Below are 22,404 nucleotides of genomic sequence, written 5' to 3'. Positions count from 1 at the left end.
AATAGGGTTAATTTAGCTTTTAACACCTCGCATAAGTGATTGTTCGAAAAATCCAAATACATGCCGAATAATAACATAACCAGAAGAGTCACTTTAGTCGGAATGGTAGAAGTCGGGCCTACAAAAGCGTGACGACATGATACGACGTTCCCGATTATCAGTGTTCATACGAGATTATTCACATACTTACCGGTTTGATTCAACATTTTGTGTATATTAAAAGCTTTAAGTTGTTTATTTATTGAATCATAGGAAAAAAACTTTTTATTTATGATTTGTCTCTATTTTAAGTATCTTTTCTATGAAAATCTGCTTAAAATAGCAAGTGAAAATTGACGTTTCAATCTACTTCGGTCTCTATAAAAGTAATGAAGTGTGAAATTCATAGTAATAAAATTTAATAATGAAAATGAAGAAAGATTCTTATTACTAAATCATTAAACACATAATATATGTCTTCATTAAATACATGAAATTTCTCTTATCAAAATCAACAGTTTGTTGAAGATGTTGTAAATGATTTAATTGTGTCGATTTATTGAATTATACCTATATTTCATATTTCAGTTCGCAAATTCAATTGTAAAATAATTACGCACCTTGACATAAAGTATTGAAAATATTTATGAGGAAACTCTCCACAAGGATGCATAAAGGCACATTTTCATATAACTTTTCAAGTTTTGCTCCCATTTCGGTGACAACTAATTTTATTAAAATTTTCAACAAAGATTTCCTTTTCTAACGGTTTGGCATATTCTACGATATTACTTGGAAATAAATTCAAAGTAAATAACTTTTTTACACAATTGTTATCGTGAACACACAAGAAGAAAGGAAAGAAGTATCGGTGTTACCTTAATAAATATTAACTAAAAAATGAGAGACCAATTTATAAGTATAAGTATAAGTATTTTTTTCATGTCATATATAACTTACACATTTTTCAAAACTCAAAAATTACTATTTTTTATCAAATTCAATGACGAAACAACGTTATATTGCAGATTCTTCTAGAAATTATTTTCTATGAATCTTTCTTCGGGAAAATGTAATTAGCACATTCTAAATTTATAACTAAATTGTTCAGGTGTTATATTGTCCCGTTACCAACGTTGGAATCAAATTATATGACAAAATTAATCCAATTACTTAACTAATTTCATCCTTCGGACAAAGAAATAGAGATAGAACATCCATTAGCACGGTACATTCGTGGCATTTCATTGCAAACTTAAAACGATGAGGGAATGATTAGTTCAAATTAAAAAAGAATTGATATCACTACGGCAAGTAAGGACAATCGGTATATTTATGCACTTTTCTCTACGATACGATGTTGCGGACAACCGGTTTATGTATGGTAACTTCAAGTGAGGCATAACAATGAGAAATGAGCCTAGAGTGACACTTCTTGTCTTCTTAATATTCATTGATATTACCATTTAAATTTCCAAGTAGGATATGAGAATCTATTAATTTGTTGCCTGAAGGCTCTGCTATATTCCTTAGGCTAATAGTTGGATCTTGTCAACTAAATTCAAAATAGTTATTTTCCTAACAAGTACGCAAAGTGATACTTTCCCGCACGCGACTGCAGTTGTCCCGTTGTTCGGGCAAGCGGTCAAGTGCGGGAAAGACACTTTACGCATGAGTTAGGAACATTATGTTTTCTACGACCGTATATACATAAAAGTATACCAACCCATTTTTCAAAAATTGTTTTATTCCAACAAACATAATAATATACAAAATTTCAACTAAAAACTATTAATTATTATAAATATTAATATTGAAAACACAATTTGTTGTATTCTGTAGACTAGTAAGAATTGCCGGCCCAGTGGAGTTATTTGGTTTCATCTGGAAGGTAGATGACGTCGGTGAAGATGGCATCGGTTGCAGGTCGCATAAAGATGACGATGACGGTGACGGCAACGGTTTTAAGTCATTTGTAGTACAGAGAAACTTTTTACCATCGAATAGCGGGACCATAACGTATTAGATTTCAAAACCTTACTTAGGTCTGAAAAATACGCCAGAAATACCTCTTCCTTATAAGTTTTGGCCCCTTTCTCCTTACACCATGTAACAAAATGGTCGTATTGCTTCTCATACTTTAGTCTGGATTTGGCAGGTAACAGCTCGGAATTAGCTTCATTTGCAGCCTTCAAAACGGCTTCGGCAAGTTATTCGTCGGATGAATCCATTAATATTATTTATATATTATTATTATATATACGTTTTAGTAACAATTACACGCTTGGGTTGTCATAGCAACTGATATCAAACCAGTTTTGATATTTGTTTCTCCTTTGAAGAATGTCACTTTCCCGCACTAGTGTGGGAAAGTGACACTTTCAAAACTAAAATGCGTGCGGGAAAGTGGGTTAAAACGCACGGTCGTAGAAAATAATATTCCACATTAAATAAAGATCAGCTTGAACTTTTTTTGGTTTTGTATAATAAATACAATGGCTACTAGATCAATAAATCATCATCTGTAACAAAATAATGATGAGTTCGTAAATATTCTCAAAGGACTGTAAACTTGAATCTTGAAATATTGTGCTATCAACCAAAACAATGATAAAATTGTCAATAGCCATTAACTCCTAATTAGCTATTAGAAAATACAAAGAGTGATCTGCTTCAGTGCCCTCGAAACGATTATTTCTAACCCATTAAATCGCCAAGCTAGTCTTTTGAACATTTTGTGGCTCCTTCTGTCCCTTTTGTGAAAATCGGCATTCCAAATCCTATTTTGATACCACTTAACAGGAACAATTTTAATCGGTTTCTGCCTTAAATGAGGTCAATTCATTGTGGTTGCCCTTTGAACCTTCTAAAATATTTGTTTAAAAATCATTCTGTCCATTTATGGCTATTACTTAATTCATTATATTGCTTAATATATATGAGACTTACGTTCTACTTATTGAAAAAGAATTCAGTACATAAAAATCATAAGGTGACGTACATCGAGCTCCAAAAGTACTAAAACAATTTTGGTGATACTGTATACATGACTACCTCTAAAATGAATGAAATAAAGCATAGACATCCATAGACAAATAAATATTACATATCACAAATATTTCCGTGAGAAATCAATTCGCTCGATTCACGATAAATTACAATGAAACAATTATTCAACATATACATAATGCTCAAACAATTTATTTGCAATTTGTATGATTCGTGGAACTTTTATTTTGTGAATCCCATCCCGAAAGACGAAGAAGTGATCTCTGGAATCAACTATTTTGAATAGCGAAAAATATGAACAAAAATTATTGACAATAAACAATTCGATCGTGCATCAAGATAACCTCAAAATTATTTTACATGCGTCACTCAAAACAGTTTTCTTCTTTTTGGGATATTTTGGAGATAAATTGAAAATAAAATATTTTTACATCAATCAAAATAGAAGATTGAACATTGTTCAAAAATTTTCTGAAGACTGAAACACATATATGATTTAAACCAAACGAAAAAGTCATCATCCTCATCATTGGGCCAAATCGACATCCAGAATTTTCATTGTACCATATACAAACGAACATTCAACATTATTCCTCCCAACAGTATAACTTTAAAATTATCGATAATATCACGTAATGATACAGTATTAATTACTAGTATTCCCGCCAAATCAATGTTTACATACACACTTGTCATTATTACGTGTGTGGTGTGACCAATTAATTGATTGACAAGTGCACAAAGAGGAAAACTTTATGAATAAAAAATCCATTAGGAAGTCGATCTATCTCCTTAGAAAACCCATTTTTGTCTTTTTCTTCTTTCTTCTCCATTGTGAACGCTGGCTATTAACAAGGCTTCTTTCATTTTATCTGCTGCGTTTCTAAACAGATCAACAGATGACATTCCAAACCATTGGTGCAGATTCTGTAACCGTGAATGCCTTCTTCTCCCTGGCGCCCTCTTACTATCCACTTTTCCTCTGTCCATCAAATGATAAAGGCGGTATTTGTTATGTCTTAGTATGTGGCCGAAATACTCAAGTTTCCATCTTTTCACTGTCTTCTCTAGTCTCCGCAGAGCTTTTTTTATGTTAGTGATATGCTCCGTCCAGGATATTTCCAAAATTTGTCGTGTTTATTGAGGTTGCGAGATGTGTAATGTTTGTCCAAATCTGAGAAATGAGTGATTTGTTTGGGAAAAAATTTCAGTGTAGATTTTCTGTGTGGTCACTTATCAAAAATTTGGATATTTGCAATTGAAGAAATTGATATTATATTGTATATAAATGCAATTTTTGTTCGTATTTATATAACGAGCCGAATAATCTCAATCGTTCTTTCTTCTTATTTTTTGTAAACTAGTGCGTATGCGTCACGGGGGAGACTATCATGCCCTGGTTATAGGACCTTATGCCATTTTTAGTTTTTTTTGCAGATATATTATTAATTTTATATCTAAATAATAAAAAAAACAGATGGGACTCTATTCCAACCTGCAGGTGAAGTTGATTATCAATGTCAATTCGTACTACAACTACAATATCTACAACTACTGAGCTCTAGTATATTATTACCTGCACTGGGCTTTAGAGTTTTCCCCTTATTCCTAGTAGAGTGTTTTAACATACCTGCAAAAAAAATTTTTCTATGTAAATATCCAACAATAGTGTGGTAAAATTGATAATAAATACAAATGAGAAATCAACGAACTATTTGTATAGTGATTTGATGGAATATTGTCATCAGCATATTCATTGTAATTCGTTAATTAAGTTGATGGAATTATATGTTCAAATAATTGGAGACTAATCAATAGTTTTTCAACAAGATTAATCAGATAATGACGTTGATTGCAGAGGCACACTAAGTTATCTGTTATTTTCACATTAAGTGAAGTATAGCCAATCCATTATGACTTGTTAGACTCATTTTCAACGATTTGTATTTTCTGTTGCAATTCGAATAAGTTTATTATTTGTTTCTTCTCAATATGATTTAATGGATCTAGTCTTTTTAGTATTCTTTCCTTGCTTGTAGAAGAAGTGTGGGGGAAGCTCCATTTTACTTAATAATACTTATATAGTGGTGATGGTCTTTTAAACTGTGGACGTCGACATGCAAGACATGGAACATACCATGAGACATTGCATATTGTTCTTAGTACCTTGGACTCGAACCGTTGAATCCTCACAATGTTTCTGTCGCTATATAAGCCCTAGATCTTAATGAAGTTATTTTCAAATAAAGATCTTATTTTGTAAACTAAGTTTTGATTTGGGACCGATACCTTTTCTAGTGTTCCAATTCCAATTGAAGTCTATCCATAGATGTTATGTTAATGAGAATGTAATATTTCCTTGTCATCATTATCATCATCTTGCCGTTTAATCTCTTGGATTATGGCTAGCGATTGGGGCGCCTACATATCCCTTTATTGCAGTGAATTACTCCCCTTGTTCTTTCATTATAGTTTTTGTTGGTCCTAGCTTCGTTTGTCGTCTTTCTCCATTCTTTTCTGTTTCTGGATTTAATTTTCCAGTCTTTTCTTTCTAGGATTATGGTATCTTCTTCAATTTGGTTTATCCAGGTATTTCTTGGTCTGTCTCTGCCTCTTGGAAGTAGATGTATTCATTGTGTTATCCTCCTCACCACATCTGTCGGTTTCCTTCTCACGATGTGTCCTGCCCAATTTAGTCTTCGTGCTTTCATATACCTTATCATAGATTCTCCTCCCAGTTCTTCTTTTATTACTCTAGCTCTCCTCCATCTTCTCCTATCCTTGTACTCTCTATAATTTTCACTTGGTAGCTAATTGATTTTGAAGCATTTGCAATGCTATAGTCGTATTTGCGGTGGTTGGTGATTTATATAATAAGTATAGGGTGGATCTGAGTATAATGCCCTGCGATAGGCCAGATGGGATAATCTTCCAGAGAAGTATGACTTAGAAAAAGTGCTTATAAGGTGACAAGAGTGTTTTTTAATATTTGCTGTAAGATCACAGTGCTAGACCTTATCGAAGTACTAATAGACATATGAGAAAACTTTCGCAGGCGGCTCTTGAAGTTTCAACTACTCGGTGTTCTATGATGCTTTGTAGTTTCCTAAAGCCAAATTGGAATCATGAGATAAGATTAATCTCTGCTTTAGTATATTCCATCCTTCAAAGTGATATCTTCTTGAAACTTTTGGATATTCAATGTAAGAGGCTTATTAGACTGTAGGAAGAGGCATCGCTAGGATCTATGCTGGGTTTCGATATTGAAATTAAGCAGATTTCGATTCTTGGATGTCTTATATACAATTTAGAGCTGAGGAAGCTGGTTGATGTAAGATTCGTAGTTGTTATGAAGCCGTCCACTAAATTAGAACATGTAGGGTCAAAGCAGTTTCATATGTACGTTATTTAAGTCATGGTGCTGTTATTTGAATTACATAAATAGATAGACATTTCTTGGGATAGACTACGGAAAATATTGAAGCAGTCGAGTGAAATTATAAGGGGAGTTATTTTCTGAAACGATTTCTCGTCTAGTAACTTCCCTCATAATTGGAAATACAAAAGCCTGAAGAAGTAATCAGGGTAACACATTCTATAATATCAAGACATATTATTATTATACAGCCTGGTATAACAGTCGGTTTGAAAATTAGATATGATTGAACTTATTTTCAAACACACTATAGAGATGTGTTATTTCATGAGACTGAAAAAATAAACTTTTATTGTGTCAAAATTTCTAAACTGCATTTACAGTTGGCAACCGATGTTTTATTTCACGATTTCCATAAAACAGCTGCTCTCCAACTCAGAATTTAAATGTAAACTGTCACTACTCCAGTGCGAGGCATTTGTTGAAAATAATTTATGACTGTATTACCTTTTTTGATCTTGAAAAAAAGCCGAACAACTGAATTCACTTATTGTCTGAGTGTTATTCTTATTCTTTTTTTTTTAAATAAAATCAATGTTAAAAAGTTCTGTAGTAATAAATTAAATACAAACTTAATTTGTTTCTAGTATTTATAATGTTATGAATATCAATATATTTGAAATCACAGTATCGAATATTGTCTGCAAGTCGTAGGACACTTTAACATTTAAAATTAGGTTATTTCCCGAAACTCACATCTGCAATCATCATTTCCATGATATAATTCACATCAAGTAATTATAGTACCAAGGAGGTAACTTGGGGTTATTGGCACAGGTACATTACATGTATTTATATGAATTATTTGCACCTATCACTTTTCTTGAGTTATATTGGCTGATGGAGGTTGTATGGATGCTAGTCTAATGGTCGAAGATGGTAAGGAGTTAGCACAATAATTCAAGCTCGACAGCTATTTTAACTTACTACTAATACCAAGTACACCAACAAAACATAATACAAAGAAATAAATACAAAACTTAAACTTAAAATAAGTCGCGCGTGCCGAATTTCAAGAAAGGGTTAATTTTTCTTCGATCCAAAACTCGCCTGGGTTCGTGTGGGTAAGAAATAGAAGAGGGCGCCATGAAACAATGTAGAAAATAAAGAGATGTAGGGTTGTCGGTTTTTCATAAAACGTGTACTAGGTATATTGGAGATGATTGAGTTAATTGCATAGTATTAGGACATCGAGCAGGTTATAAAAGAAACGTCGTGAATTAATGTGTACCTGTATTAAGTATTTTTAAATGCGAGGGCACGTGGCGTGACTGAAACAGTTGGTAGATTTGAAAAACTATAGAAAATTTCTTCATTTTAGTAGGACTGGGGATAGTTTTCGCAATATTAATATCCATATCAAATTTTTCTATTTGAGTAAGCAAATTTTAAAAAAAAAGGAATTTTAATAAATCAATAATTTCACTACTAATGGTGTTTAGTATTACCTAAACTGTCTATATTGGACCGAAGGCAATCCCCATTACGTATTTAAGACAAGAAGGGAGTGTTTCAAATATTTGGTGAGCCGTGTCATATGAGCTAGGAATCATCGGATCTTACTTTATTGAAGGTATGGTGAAACAGTTACCTTACATATAAATTCTGCGAAAATTTATTGGGAAACTTCCTTTATATCAGCGATAGACTCGTTTCCTTCAATTTAAAGGCTTCTCTGCCCTTTCTACTTAAAGTATTACTGATTTGTTTAATAATCGGTTTGATGAAAGGTGGTTGGGAAGAATGAATATGACATGCTGGCTTGCTAAATTCCCAAATATTGAAATAATGGATTTTTTCGGGAAAATAAGGGTGAAACAAATAATTTTCAGAAATACATTTCAATTGATAGTTAAATATCCCAAAACAGAATAACTCGCGCAGTAAAATCCATTACTAGAAAACAAATACAGGGAGCTTTTGGACTATTTCAAAAAAGTATTAAAAAAGGCTCAGATATAGAAAGAGAATTAGTGGAGCCCACTCTCAATCTGACGATTTCAACTCACTTTTATCCAATTATTACTAATTATTGCTTAGCCAGTATTAATAAGTCAAGTGTACACTTTTTAAAATAAAAATTACAATTGACATTTTATTTTGGAATTGATGTAAGAGAGTATATTTATAATTGGATATGGTTTTATTGTTTTCCAAAATATTCTCCATTAAGATCAATACACTTTTGCATGCGTTTGAATCAATTGTCGAAGCACTTTTTCCATTCCGAGGTACCTCCAAAACATTTTTGATTTGTGGGAATAAGAAGAAATCATTGGGGGTCAAATACAACTGTACGGCGAATGATCCATCAATTCGATGTTTTGACTGTTTGAAAATGTTTTTCTTTGAACTGATGTGTGAGAACTCGCATTGTCGAGGTAGGGAATGATTGGTTTCCCTGATTTTTTCCAACGATTTTGGCCATTCAGAATTGATCGTTCTACGTTGCTCTAGAGGAACGGTGGTGGCAACGTTATTCTGATTAAACAGACCATTTGCTTCGAAGTGTGTGCTCACAACTTCTGTCTGTCTGTCTTTCACGAAATTCATCCTGTATTGAAGTGCGATCACTATCAAATTCGAAAAACCAGCTAAATACGGTCGAAAATATCGAAGCGAGTTGTTTGGCATACTGCTGTTGATTTAATCCAAGTTGAAAGTCATTGTAAATCATCGAACAAATATGTTCGTCATTTGATTTCATTTTTTCAACAATATAAACGTTTAAAATATCTGTAAACATCTCAAAGAATACTAGTATGACAACACGTTCTGAGTACGTTCACTATTAAAAAAGTCATAATGGCAATGACAGATTTGACATCTCAAAACTTAAGTAGCAGCGCTCGTATGGCCTTAAATGTTGACCTTAACCAACTCGAAAACTTAATTTAAATCCGGCACATAAAATACCTTTTCCTTTTACCTATCCAGGCACACATTGTATATTGGATTGAAAGTTTTTACATTTCTGCCTATAGATTCAAAATAACCTTCAACTGAAAAATAAATACAATTGATTAACTTAATGGTTCATGTATTCGTATTTTTCTAACATTTTAAGAAAAATATTGGTGACAATGAATGTGATGGACGATGAATGTTAGGAATCTAGTCCATAATTAAGCTCTTAACTTCATGCTCGACATTCGTGATGAAATACATATTGAGGTTGAGTTTTAACTCCTATTAAATTATCATTTAGTTTGAATTAAATCGTTTTACGTCTGAAATCGTTCCAAAATATATTAGACGGGGTATAAATTTAATTAACTGAAGTCTATTTAATGTTCTCTATTAGCATCCTCCTATTGATTTTCCATCTAAAAGTCCTTGTCCGCATCTTGGGCCATGTTTCAATTTTAATTTAACATAAAGGCACTCAATTTCTGCTCTGAGGCTCTATCCTCACGAAATTCAAACTACTATAATGACGACATCTATTTAAAGCTAGCAAGCTCTTTAATTGAATATATGTCACTGAAAGTGTTATGTTCAGAAAGGGAAATGTACAAGGCTGCTGTAGAGAAAAGCTTATCAGGAAAATCCTGTGCCAAAATATATAGTGGTAATATTACGGTTGTCGCAGTGCAGTACATATTATATGTCCCATCACTTTTCTTAATATCATTCGTTTTCTATTGCAGATACCGATAGTTTTTTTATTGCAGCACTATGAAATCTTTGAGCAAAATACGTCACTTTATGATAATTATCAGTATTATTATATATACGAGGATAGTCCTAGAAATACCTCGCTCAATAAAGAAAGCACAAAAGTTTTGGAAAAAATATATTTATTTTGCAACGTAATCTCCTTGTAGCTCTATAAACTTTTTCCAGCTATGTTCAATGAGTTCGATATCCTTCTTATAATAAGAATCGTGAGAAAAGAAAATATTCTAAGACGGGTAAATCTGGCGAATAGGGTGCATAAGGTAGTAATTTAAACTGAATTTCATTCATTTTGGCCATTACAATAACGGATATGTGAGCTGGTGCATTGTATTGATGAAACAACATTTTACCAAAAGCGATCGTTTTTGCTCAATACTCACCATTGATGGTTTTTCTTTTTTCAAAATAGTCGATGAAAATTATCCCACGCGCATCCAAAAAACAGACGCCATGGCCTTACCTGCAGATGGATTGGTCTTTGCCTTCTGGAGCCGGTTTTCTCTTTTCAGTCCATTGTTTTGATTGTTCTTTTGTTTCAGGTGATAGACCCGTTCCATCTAAGGTTATGAAACGGCAAAAAAAATCTTCATTCATCTTCAAGACGCTGTTTTTGTTCTATTGTGGGCCAACGCGGTACGCATCTTGCACACTTTTTGAATTGCTCAGTGTCTGCTAGCTCGCGCACTTTCAGTCGACGATCATCCAATACCGCTTCGTGGGTTTTCTGGAGTCGTCACCTCATTTAGTCGACCACTGTGATGTTGCTCTTCGCAGATCTTACGGCCTCATTTAAACTCTGCTACCCAATATTTTACTGTTGATAACGAAGGAGCAGTTTCACCAAGAGTAAAATTTAGTTCAACTTTTATGTTGGTTGGACTAAGGCTTTCAAATGAAATTATTGAGTCACATAACGATGAACAATTTTACAAATTCACTGAAAACGTTCATTATTTAAGGATGCTAAACGAATACCAAACTACGTGGCGTCTTCTTTGCAAAATATTTTGTATAGATTGTGTACTTTCTAATACTGGTATTTAGTGGTATTTTTCAAGCAACTACCGTTATCTCTAAGTCAGGTCATGTACTTCTAGGATCATCCTCTTATAATAATGATTACAATTCCCATATTTGTGTGATGATCCCAATCTCGCTATTTTTTAATATATTTACTATTCACTCAACCTGTCTTATATATCTACGATTGGAAAATGGTACTCCATTCACTCCTATTTTGAACAATTTTCAATAGTTTCCTTAGATATTCAGATATTTCATATTTCTGTTCCTCTCTCTAATTAGAGATACAAGAACTGTCTCAACTCATCAAAACATTTTTATTCTGAATTCATTTCAAAGCATTTCAAACAAATATTATTTGTAATAATATTTCTAATTTTCTGGTCAATGAACATTTTAATAGTTAAAAAAAGACAATTACGTCAAAATCGTTTACAATTTCTAAATTATACTTGTTTTAAAATACCACAGAATGGCAACCAAATGAATCCATAAAAGCTTTGTAGCTTATATTGATATAATATATTATTTATTTAAATATGGTCTCTAGTTACATAATATTCAGTATATTTTGCTAGTTTCTTCACAAGGAAATTAAATCTTTTGAAGAAAATATTCACGTTAAGAACCTGAGTTATTAAGAAATGTTAGGGTCCAAAACTTCTATTTTCTGAATCAGTTATTTATGCTGATTACAACTTTGTAACTATTTGTTTCTACGACTTTTTGTTTAGGCGGACAAACAGGCGAACCGGTGAACAGATAGAATACCTACATAAGCTCTCCTCTCTAAAAAACAGAGAGAGCTATTTTTGAATAGTTTTCGTATTTTTGGTATTTAACGTTTCCACAAAGTCAATTTTGATGTTTTTTTTTTTATTTTTATTAATTTTAATTGCTCATATTGAAAATAGGACGTGGTAAAGTTTTTTTGATGAAATAAGTGATTTGTATTTGAAGGGTCTGAATGTTTCCGAAATCAGTTGTAATAAGTCAGAAAAATCAGATACTCAAAGTGAACTTCCAACCGAACTCGATAATTCACGCGCGTCAGATGGTATAATGGTGTATGTAGTATGGTAAACAGTGTGTTCAGTATGATCACCAAAGATTCCAGAAATTCCAAGTAGTTATGTAGCATATCACTGTACATTAAATGTTAGAAAATATCTTGAACATCTAAAACCTTATTCACATATATTCTAATCTATTTTAGCCCGCTAGATTCTCTAACCATATCGATTTCTTATGGGGTTAATTCGGATGAATAGATAAACAGAAGACGTCTACTATTATCTGTTAACTACTCTGCTCTACTAATAGGCCATAAAAGTTTTCAATATATTATAAGGAATGTATCAAATTTGTCAACAGGAAGATCAAGTGTATTGTTTCTATGTAGAAATCATATTCTTTGAAAAACCGCGTATATTGTATTTGAAATTTTGGATTTAATTTATAGAGAATTACATTTTTTCTATAATCTGCAATTTTCCTTCATGTTGAATCATCGAATAATATTGATTCTCCATTCAACTTAGTACAAACATGGGTTATTGTGGCTTCTGTTTTCTCGAAACATTTTTTGTTCTCACTAACGTAGTTATTCACTTATTCGAAAATATTATGTCTAATAATATACTCGACTATATATGTGTGGGTCTCTCACAATATTTTCAGTAAGCTAATTCCAGAGGAGCTACTTTACTAATGTTATTTTTGTGATCTACCCCAATTTCCTCAAGAGTTAAAGTAATCCAACTATTAACTTCCCACAATATATTTGGTTAGTTGAAACATGTTTGTAGTTTTTCTTCTTTACTAAATCTATCGTCTGCAACCCCAACGTATTTTTTAACCACCCTCGCTGAATATATTTTGTGGCAAGCAATCCGGAAAATAAAAAGCAGTTTAATGGAAGTATTTTCTAGTGACTTACGTCGATATTGATACACCAACAGAAAACCAAAACGATTTTTTTCTGCTGATTGATGACAGTTTAATGGAGGTGGAAAGGTCGCGACGGCTGACTGAATGAGATACTTCGAGGAATATTTCCATCTTAATGTTATAGTGGTTATATGCACAACATTGAATCGCTCTATTATAAATAATAAAATTGTTAAAATTACGTGACCAATGGTTCATTTATATCGATATGATTCGTATAAAAACTGATTTGTATATAATACGTAAATTGGCAGTCTAATTTCTTGAGTGTAACAATTAACATGGTATGTATGTAAGTATGCAACTATAATTGATGTACATTGATGCTTTCATTAATTATAAACAAACTTCCGATTTCTCTACCGTCTCCAGTAACGTCGACAAATAATTTCTAAAAGTGTGAGCATAATTATTTAGTGAGAGAGCTACAAACACGAGTGTAAATAAGCAACTTCGTAAATCCATCTCAAAGTAAGCATATTTAAGATCATTATAACAACGACTTTGAAATTTGAATTCTAAAAATCAAACTCGATTGTTTGTAATTGAGGTCACTCAACAAAAATTAACTTCCAGTGAATAGTATCTGTTTAAGAACGAAGAATATGATTATTAAAATCTAAGACGATGGATGATAACAGCATAAGTAATCATTCTCCACAATCCTATTCATCCATACAAAGTATAAACAAACAAATTTCCCGAGTAGACAATATACACCATTAATAAGTTCACTAAATGGAGTGAAACTAGAAGAATACCTGATAGCCGTAGGCGCTATTACCAATCTCAGCAAAATCATATTTTCGTCAAGAATAACCAATTATAGAACAGGCGTATGCAAATTAATAAAAGAAGATGTAGACAAACTCGTAACAAAATGCAATAGGAAGATAAAACTCATTAAAGAAATTGTTTCTGTACGTAAACTTATAACACTTACTCCAAGATTGCACTTCTCCACCTTATGTCCAACAATATTTCACAAAATTAGTTTGAAAACGTACCTAAACGAATTTCTTTAACATAATTTAGCCATTTGTGTACTTATAATCAATGATTTAGGACATCAACAAGCATTGTACCAAATAATACATCATCAAAAATGAAATCTAGTATATCAAGCTCAATAAACATCGTCAACCAAATAACCAGCACACCACTAACTTCTTGCTCGACTTGCACAAATATAAACAATCAACCAGAAGTCAATCCATCATACATTACTCCTACAAATCCTGAGCATGTACAGTATTGGCAGAAATACACATGGATGCAGACAGGATGATTACAAAACGCAACTTAACTGACATCAACACTCCGCCCTCACATATACATAATCAAAAAAGTAACAGATACACAAGAAACGCTTACAACAGCATTACCATTATTTGAACAAAAATGATAAATTCTAACTTTGACGGAAACAAATGATTTCTTCGAAAACGCAATAGGATAGAAGGTACATTAGATGTATCAGAAATATATTCAGAAGAAAAAAACAATTTTTGAAACTATGAATGTATTCATACAGCACATATTATAATCTTGCTACATGTTACATGTTGAATTGAGTGTGTGTACACGTGGAAAATTTGGTTCGCTAATATTATCAACGTCAAGTATTTATAGCAAAATTTTCTATTAATTAAGAGAGGAGCTAGGAGAAGTAGTTTTACTTTTCTTATATTATTCTTATGACAGCTACAACCAATTATATTTACGAATATTCACTGCTCATATTGATTCTATCTATAAATATCTAGTTGAAAACAAAATGTTTCATTTCTTCTCGCTAAGAATTATGAGAACATTTAGTAAGTTTTCTTTTGTAACAAAAACAAATTCAACTGACTAACTCACATTAGCGACATATCTAATACGTACTTCAACAATTTAAAATAAACGTTTTTTACATTGCTACGTAAACTTCACTTCTATCTATTTAAGTATCGCAGAAATAAATTTTGACAAGGAACAGCTGGAATTACTCCTATGTTTGCAAAACAAATGGAAGAAGAATCGCATCTTTGAACTTGTACTAACCAATTGGCAGATTTACAGCGAAAATAAACAAGTGATATCCGGTCAAATACCGAAACTGATCTTAGACAAAGAATAAAAACTGCAATTAATGAAACGAGTCAAAAGGGGTTTTGAGTTAATTTATAAGACGCTTTGAGCTGCTTTTATACACAGTGAAAGATAAATTGTCATATTGAAGTTGTGAATTGTGAGTCTTAGTCGAAAATACGCTCGTTCTCAATTATTTTGTCAGTTAATTCTCAGTTTATAGCTTTGTGCAGAAAATATCCTTCAATTTAAAGCCATTCTAATTGTTCGAGATGAGGATGATCATCTGGTTTATCTTTCTATTAGAATTGAATAAGTTATTCTTAGAAAGAAAACAGAGTGGAATCAAAATGTGTTGCTTCATGATTAGACATACAAAGTCGGTCACAGAAGCAGTTCACCCCGAGACATAAACTAAAAAGGAATCTCTGAGATAAAAAAATCTTAGTACAAACTATATTATTGAACTGATAAAGGTGATAATTTTAACACAGGAGTCAAGCTGTGGAGAATTCGTTAGGTGTGTAATTTTTAACTGTGAAATGAAAATTTCAGAAGACAGTACAGGAACAAATAACCTTTTGCCACATCAACAGTCCTGCTTGTTTTATTTCTAGAGAAAGAGATCGTTAAGTTTCTGGAGAGTGGCGGATAGAACACATAATAAATAATTTTGAAAAAATACAAAATAAACTTTCTTGATATCCTCACAGACAACATAGAACGCTTTATGCAGTATTAGTGAGAAACTATTACACAATTCTGATTTATGAAAACGAGGTGAAAATTCAAACTTATCTCTGAGTTTATAACAGTCTTACAGCAACGTTTCCCGCATTTTCGTATGCATCTTTTGTAGTTCACATGATTCGTGTCTGTCGAACAAGTTCTACGTTTATTGCAGAAACACACAACCTATTGCAGAAAATGTTTACCTGAAGAACAACCTTTTTAATTATGCAATTGTGCTCTGAGGGAAGTTAAGTATTTGAAATCAAAATAATAATATTTATATTCACTTATCAACAGTGTTCAGTTGAGTGAATTTGTTATTTGGCTGTTTGATATGATAATGAATTTGAGAACAAGCTAAACATTCAAATAAAAAAATTGATGTTATTTGACCCGGTTGTACTATGGAATTAACTTCAAGGATATTGATTTTTGAAGCCATACTTTGAAAATGAAAGTTTATTTCGCAATTATGTGAAACAAGCAGAAATAAGTAGTTAGACAGACGGAGTAAATGGAAATAACAGTGAATGAAACATCATTATTGTCATTTTGAGTTTCGTCAAATTAAATTCGGACGTGATTCAATAAGGAAGAGAAAGGATTGATGTATCCGAAAAGGTAAAAGCAAATTAAAATCAACACAAGACAAAGAATATTTCCAACGAAGAAATAAGTGTGTTATCTGCTAAATTGGTAGGTGAATGTTGATTAGTTTTTGATGGTTCATCATTGTTTAATGTAATTTCTCGTTACTTTCAAATCTTGCAAGGTTCGGAAAAGTATGGAATTGAAATTTATTTGTATGTACCAATTCAAAAAAATATATAGTACTACTAGCTGACCCGGAAAACGTTGTTTTGCCATATAAATTATTTCTAGGGAATTTCTAGTATAGAAAAAAAATAGGTAACTTATTGTGTGTAAGGATGTGGTATATGAGTGAAAGAGTCATCATTAATTAATTACGACAGTAACACTAACAAACTATATCAATCTCTTTATGCTATAGCGCGAGCAATATATTTTGTTAGCCCATCTTTAGCTAACACAAACAAACTGGATGGTTTACCCACTCGAGAGCATGCCACGTATAATTGTCCGTGTGAAAAACATAATGTGCTCAAATCTAAGCCACAAACAGACAATCTAATCGGAAGCTGAATACGTTTAAATTGAATTGGCACATATGTAGGTATAATAGGGATTCGTGGTATTAATATATTTTCACCTCGGAACTTGCCATTTAAAATGCTGACTTCGATAACGTTTTTCATTAATTTTTGAATGACTAATCGCGTACCGTTGCACAACTGTGGCGGGTTCAAATTACGAAGCAAAATAATAGGTCCAACCTTCAATTGTAAATTATGCGGTGGCATGCCTGGCAAATCCAGTGAGTTCAAAAATTCTGTTGGAAAATTTACAGCTTCGCTGGCATCGCAAACTGTATCAATAGATTAGTATGATACCAAGTTCCCTGGCAACAACGTCCACATTTTTTGCCACTAAAATTGCTCTTTCTGCAAGCCATTCATGATTTATGTACTGTGTGTGTACATCGGGAGATATTTGTTCAATGAGAGCATCTTGGGAATGAATGATTGTGCAAAAATCGGTCGGTAATTATACGCATCCAGTTTCATCTATAGTAACTTTTCCATCACCGATATCTAAGAGTTGTTTTGAGAATGTTACAGCGGATGGATCTTGAAGCATTTGAACGCGCATATTTACTTTCAGCTGTACTTTTTCAACATTATGCCACAATGGCGATGATTTTCAGTAAGCATTGACCTCATCAGCTGTTGAACGTGGAATGATGATATGTGTTTGTCTGAAATCACCTGAAAGGACTAACAGAGTGCCGCCAAATAGTTTGTCGTTGTTTTTAATATTTCTCAATGTCCTGTTCAACGCCTCAAGCGAATGTTTGTGTGCCATAGTACATTCATCCCAGATGATAATTTTAAACTGATTCAGCACTGTGGCCATGGTTGATTGTTTTTTTATGTTGTACACTGCGTCAGGTTTATTTTGAATATTTAGTAGTAGCTGTTGAGCCTAACATTTAATTGAGAGTAAGTTATCCCCGCCAGTGATAATTGATCAGTTATCGAGCGGGATGAAAAATGATTAAATTACTACAATGACTATTAAAAATAGGGGTTGGTGATAGAAGGGAGAATTGAAAATCAAAATTTTCTTCAAAAAATAAAAATTAAATGTTAGAGGTGGAACCCTTATCACTTAGAGGTATGAAAAATAGATAGTAGCCGATTCTCAGACCTACTGAATATGCTTATAAAATTTGATAAAAATCGGTCAAGCCGTTTCGGAGGAGTATGGCAACTGACATTGTGACACGAGAATTTTATATAGAAGATAGTTTTTAAATTTCTACCATCATATGGACTTCTGGTTTCAAGTATTTGAGAGTTTAAAGCTACCCTTTAAAGTTACCCTGTTTAATTTTTTATTCAAAGATATGACGTGCCTGAAGTCATTGAAGAGATCATGGAATTGAATCTCAGCATATCTCTCAATAAATTTCGAATATCTTCTAAACGATTTAAATGCGCATAATTTGTTCAAAATATGTTTTTAACAATTTATGAACTAGTTTGACTTTCTTATGGTTTGATCTTAAGATAGTAGTTATATTCCAGGATTTGTTACTTTTTTTCACATTGAATCATTATAAACACTTAGGTAGTGGTGAGTATGACGACTGAACATGCATCAAAAATTCTTAATCAGGTCGGAGGATATATTAGACTTATTCAGACAAACACAGAATTAGAAATCTGTACTACACGAACACGTGTTTTATTACCACCGCGAAAGAAAAATTCCAAAGTGCGTATGAATCTTATGACAGAACATCTTCAGGATCTCTACCGCGAACCACAGTTTATGAAATCTCATTCAGAATTAACGATAATCAATCGATATTAGGTTTTACCATCACTTAGATGCCAGTTAAAGTACGGGAGGAAGACATTCTTAGTTAATTCACATATCAATAACACTACGTCTATTGTTATTGAGTCGTCGATAGAAAAGATAAAATGTAGGGAATGAAATTTGTTTCTTGCAATTTCATTTTCTAGTAAACATAACGAAACAAGTTCAAACATATAGTTGGTATATCTTGTTTAAGTGTACAAATTCATTTCCAATTTTTTTATTTTTCACCAAAGTTTCGATATCTAGCGCGTCCCAAAATTTATTACAGCGCGCCTGAGGCTACAGTATCAATCCCACCATAGAACGCGCCTATACGGCGACCACTGGAGTTTGGGTTTTAGCCAGGTATTGAAGAGCTTTTTCCGTGTCACTGCCAAAGCATCTGCTCCTTTTCATAGCATTAAAGTTGGTTGTCCCGAATCTTTAGAAGGACGGTACGTATTTGAAAACTTGTGTAAAAATTACCGATTGTTTCATGTACATTCAGTGGTTGTGACCCCACGTCAACTTTCTATATTATAAAGTTGGAATTTGAATACACATCGATTGATTTTGCAATTCCACCGATTCACAAAATCAATGATTAAAAATAAGTTGGATAATCTCTCACTACTTTCACCCACCAGCTCAAGGGATAGTTCATGAACATGTTTTCCGGGCATATCTACAAGTACAAATGTAGCTGTAATTTTTCAGATATCCTCAGGAATGGGTTGAGCAACAGACTAATTTTCACCGTAGCTGCACCGGCACCACTTGAGCTTTCGAAACTCATATAATGCAATTGGAAAGTTGCTCAGAGCTACTTGTTGGTGCAGGTGAACTGAAATGAATGACCAAAAATAAGTTAAATAATCTATCACTTCACCCAATAACGAAAAAAAAAACAGTCTATGAACACTTTTTCCGGGTATACGTACAACCATGACTCGGATTTTTAAAGATCTTCATGAATGGGGTAGGAGACTGAGTAATTTTCACCACCAGCGAACCCGCTCCACCTAAGCTTTTGAAACTCATATAGGGCTATTGTAAAGGAGTTTGTTGAGCTACTTGTGTGTGTACGAAAACAGAAATCAGTTGCTTCGTTATTTGTTTGCAATGGAAAACTAAGCAACGACGTCACACTATGACCACGATGGTAGTGGTGATATTTCGACCGTCACAGCATCATTTCCGTCAGTTCAAGAATCTTCACTAAACGAAGAGTTTAGAACGGAGGTAGTTCTCCAGCCAGGACCATCAAAACGACAAAAACAATAAATGAATTTTTAGGTAGGATCACGGTTCTCAAATTTGATATTGAAATTTTTTCGATTCCTCTCACGGGAAGAAAATAAATAGCTAAAAACAAATTTCATTCCTTAAATTTAATTTTTTAGATCGATATTTCGATAACAATGAGCTGTGGATGAGAAAAATGTGGAACGTGAAAAATTAATTAGATAGTATTCCATAAAAAGTTTCTGTGAACCAAGTTATTATGAAAACATAGAATTTAACCCTTTTTCATTGTGGCGAAGAATCTAATTTTGATCGACAATACGATGTTAAATTTTCTCCAATTAGACATAATTATTCTGTTCATATGCTTTTTTAGATGTATACAATAATGAAACGTCTTTTATGTCCGGAGAATCAACCCTACCGTATATAGAAGAGGACTTATTTCAACTTCCCCGATTTTTGAAATATTATAATATCTTTATTCCTTTATAGCCAATAGAACTATTGAAATAATTATATTTGGAAACCTCGTTTTTATAATAGCATTATATGTCATATAGTTCCACTCATGTTATCATGATAACAAATTTTCTATTACTTTTGTAGGGTGCATCTATTTTTAGAATAATTTTCAATGTTATGTTATTAAAGTCAATCGGAAACGACGATAAATGACAATCTAATTCGAAATAGTTCGTAACGGCAATTTAATAATTCAAAGTATGATGTCGAAAATGTAATTTGCAAAAAGCTTATTATGCTGTTGGTAATTGCATTATTTCGTGGTACAATTCTACTAAACACTTGTTTCAATTAATATTCAAACCGCATACACTACAACCCGTTTGTTCTGCAATTTTAACGTACGAGACTTGACGGAGATTTAATAAAAACTTGAAAGCATTCAACAAAGCACAACGCAACGCTGTTCATTTCTAGAATTGTTATTATTTCTCGTTTTTAGATTCCGAATAAAAATTCCAATGATACTTACTAATCAAATCAAAAAGCTTTATTCCTGTCGCGTCGGAATGCTTGAATTGAAAAAGTGGCTGATGTTAATAGTGCACGGTACTGCAACAGTAACAAAGCAGATTTCTGACGTATGCGGGACTTTACTAGTATTATAATAGGAAAATACTCGTTCTTCAACAATAAACCCGCTTAAATAGGGGACATGCATGTATTTTTTTCTTTTTAAATCATTCTTTACATAGCAATAGCTCGATAGAAAATATACATTTAGTCAAAATAATTTTTAAAATTAGTTGTTTATGCAACAAGTGAGTAAAGTAATACTTTTTTTCACGAGTCGGACGATTTAACCGGCAATTACTAACACCTTACTTCAATCACGAGTTTTATACAAACATTTTTCTACGTCCATAGACTTAAAAAACAAAACCTTTATCACTTTAAATTTTATAATAGTAATATTAAAAGTACAACTGTGATCATTGATAATTTGAAGTGAAGAAGAAACTACATTACTATTGGTACTTTAATTGGCAACATTTAACATCATTTATAGTTGTATTAATACTTATTGCATTGTTGGTAGGATCGTGAATATTTACAATGTTGCTTAAAGTCGAACTAGTTGTTTCCGTTAAAATTTTCACTATCCATTTTGTTTGTTATTGAGTCGTCTACGTAACTCTCCGCAACTGTGTTGAATTTCCACTTACCGTGCTTCTTTGGTTGAATTATATCACAACCGGAATCCACTAATAGAGACGCCGAAGAGCGTCGAAATGTATGCCCAGTGTTTTTTCAATTAGGTAAATTCAAATATGTTGCGATATGCGAAGAAATTTTTGAAAAGGTTTTTCTATTCTGCAGAAAGAAATGATCTGTTTTGACATTTGTGGGTCGTTGGTTTTTAAATTTTTTATAAATGTTTAATAAGTTTAATCTATTGTCAGATATTTCACCAATAAATCGACGTTCAACATGAGTTTTTGTATCTGTGGTAATTGAAATAATTAAAGCAGTATTAATAATATCGTTACACTTCATTTTATATAATTCCTTCCTCAGCAGAGTTCCTGTGATTCCCAATCTTAAGGCAACATGAGAGATTTTACAAATAATATCCAAGCTAATATTAAAATTTTTCGCTGTCATACCTTATGCTTTAGAATGATCATCTAGAGCTTGCAAAATAAACTTAAATCAATTTCTTCACGGGCAATTGTTGTAGATTTTTTGGATCTATAGTCAACTGATTTATAATTCAAATATGTAATGAATTTCGAGTATTTACTGATGTCTTCGTCGTTATTCACCATTAGGGTGCCTTTCAGTTTTGAATAAGTCGACCA

At 32.5% G+C, this 22,404-nt stretch overlaps 1 protein-coding gene across 10 annotated transcripts in view; it reads right to left on the bottom strand.

Moving 5' to 3' along the window:
* The window catches only part of LOC130892046 (teneurin-m), a 770,493-nt gene that overhangs the window by 721,119 nt on the left and 26,970 nt on the right, over nucleotides 1-22,404 (bottom strand). For 7 of the 10 annotated variants that reach the window (XM_057797229.1, XM_057797232.1, XM_057797230.1 and 4 more), the window contains exon 2: nucleotides 4,565-4,618. The exons of the other annotated variants lie outside the window; for them this stretch is intronic. In XM_057797229.1, the coding sequence (XP_057653212.1) occupies nucleotides 4,565-4,616 (52 nt within the window). In that variant the 5' untranslated portion in view covers nucleotides 4,617-4,618. The remainder of the gene's footprint in view (nucleotides 1-4,564; nucleotides 4,619-22,404) is intronic. 10 annotated transcript variants of the gene reach the window in all.

This window comes from Diorhabda carinulata, chromosome 3, assembly GCF_026250575.1.
Source record: "Diorhabda carinulata isolate Delta chromosome 3, icDioCari1.1, whole genome shotgun sequence".
NCBI classification, from domain to species: Eukaryota; Metazoa; Arthropoda; class Insecta; order Coleoptera; family Chrysomelidae; genus Diorhabda; species Diorhabda carinulata.
This window is presented reverse-complemented; position numbering and strand designations above follow the sequence as displayed.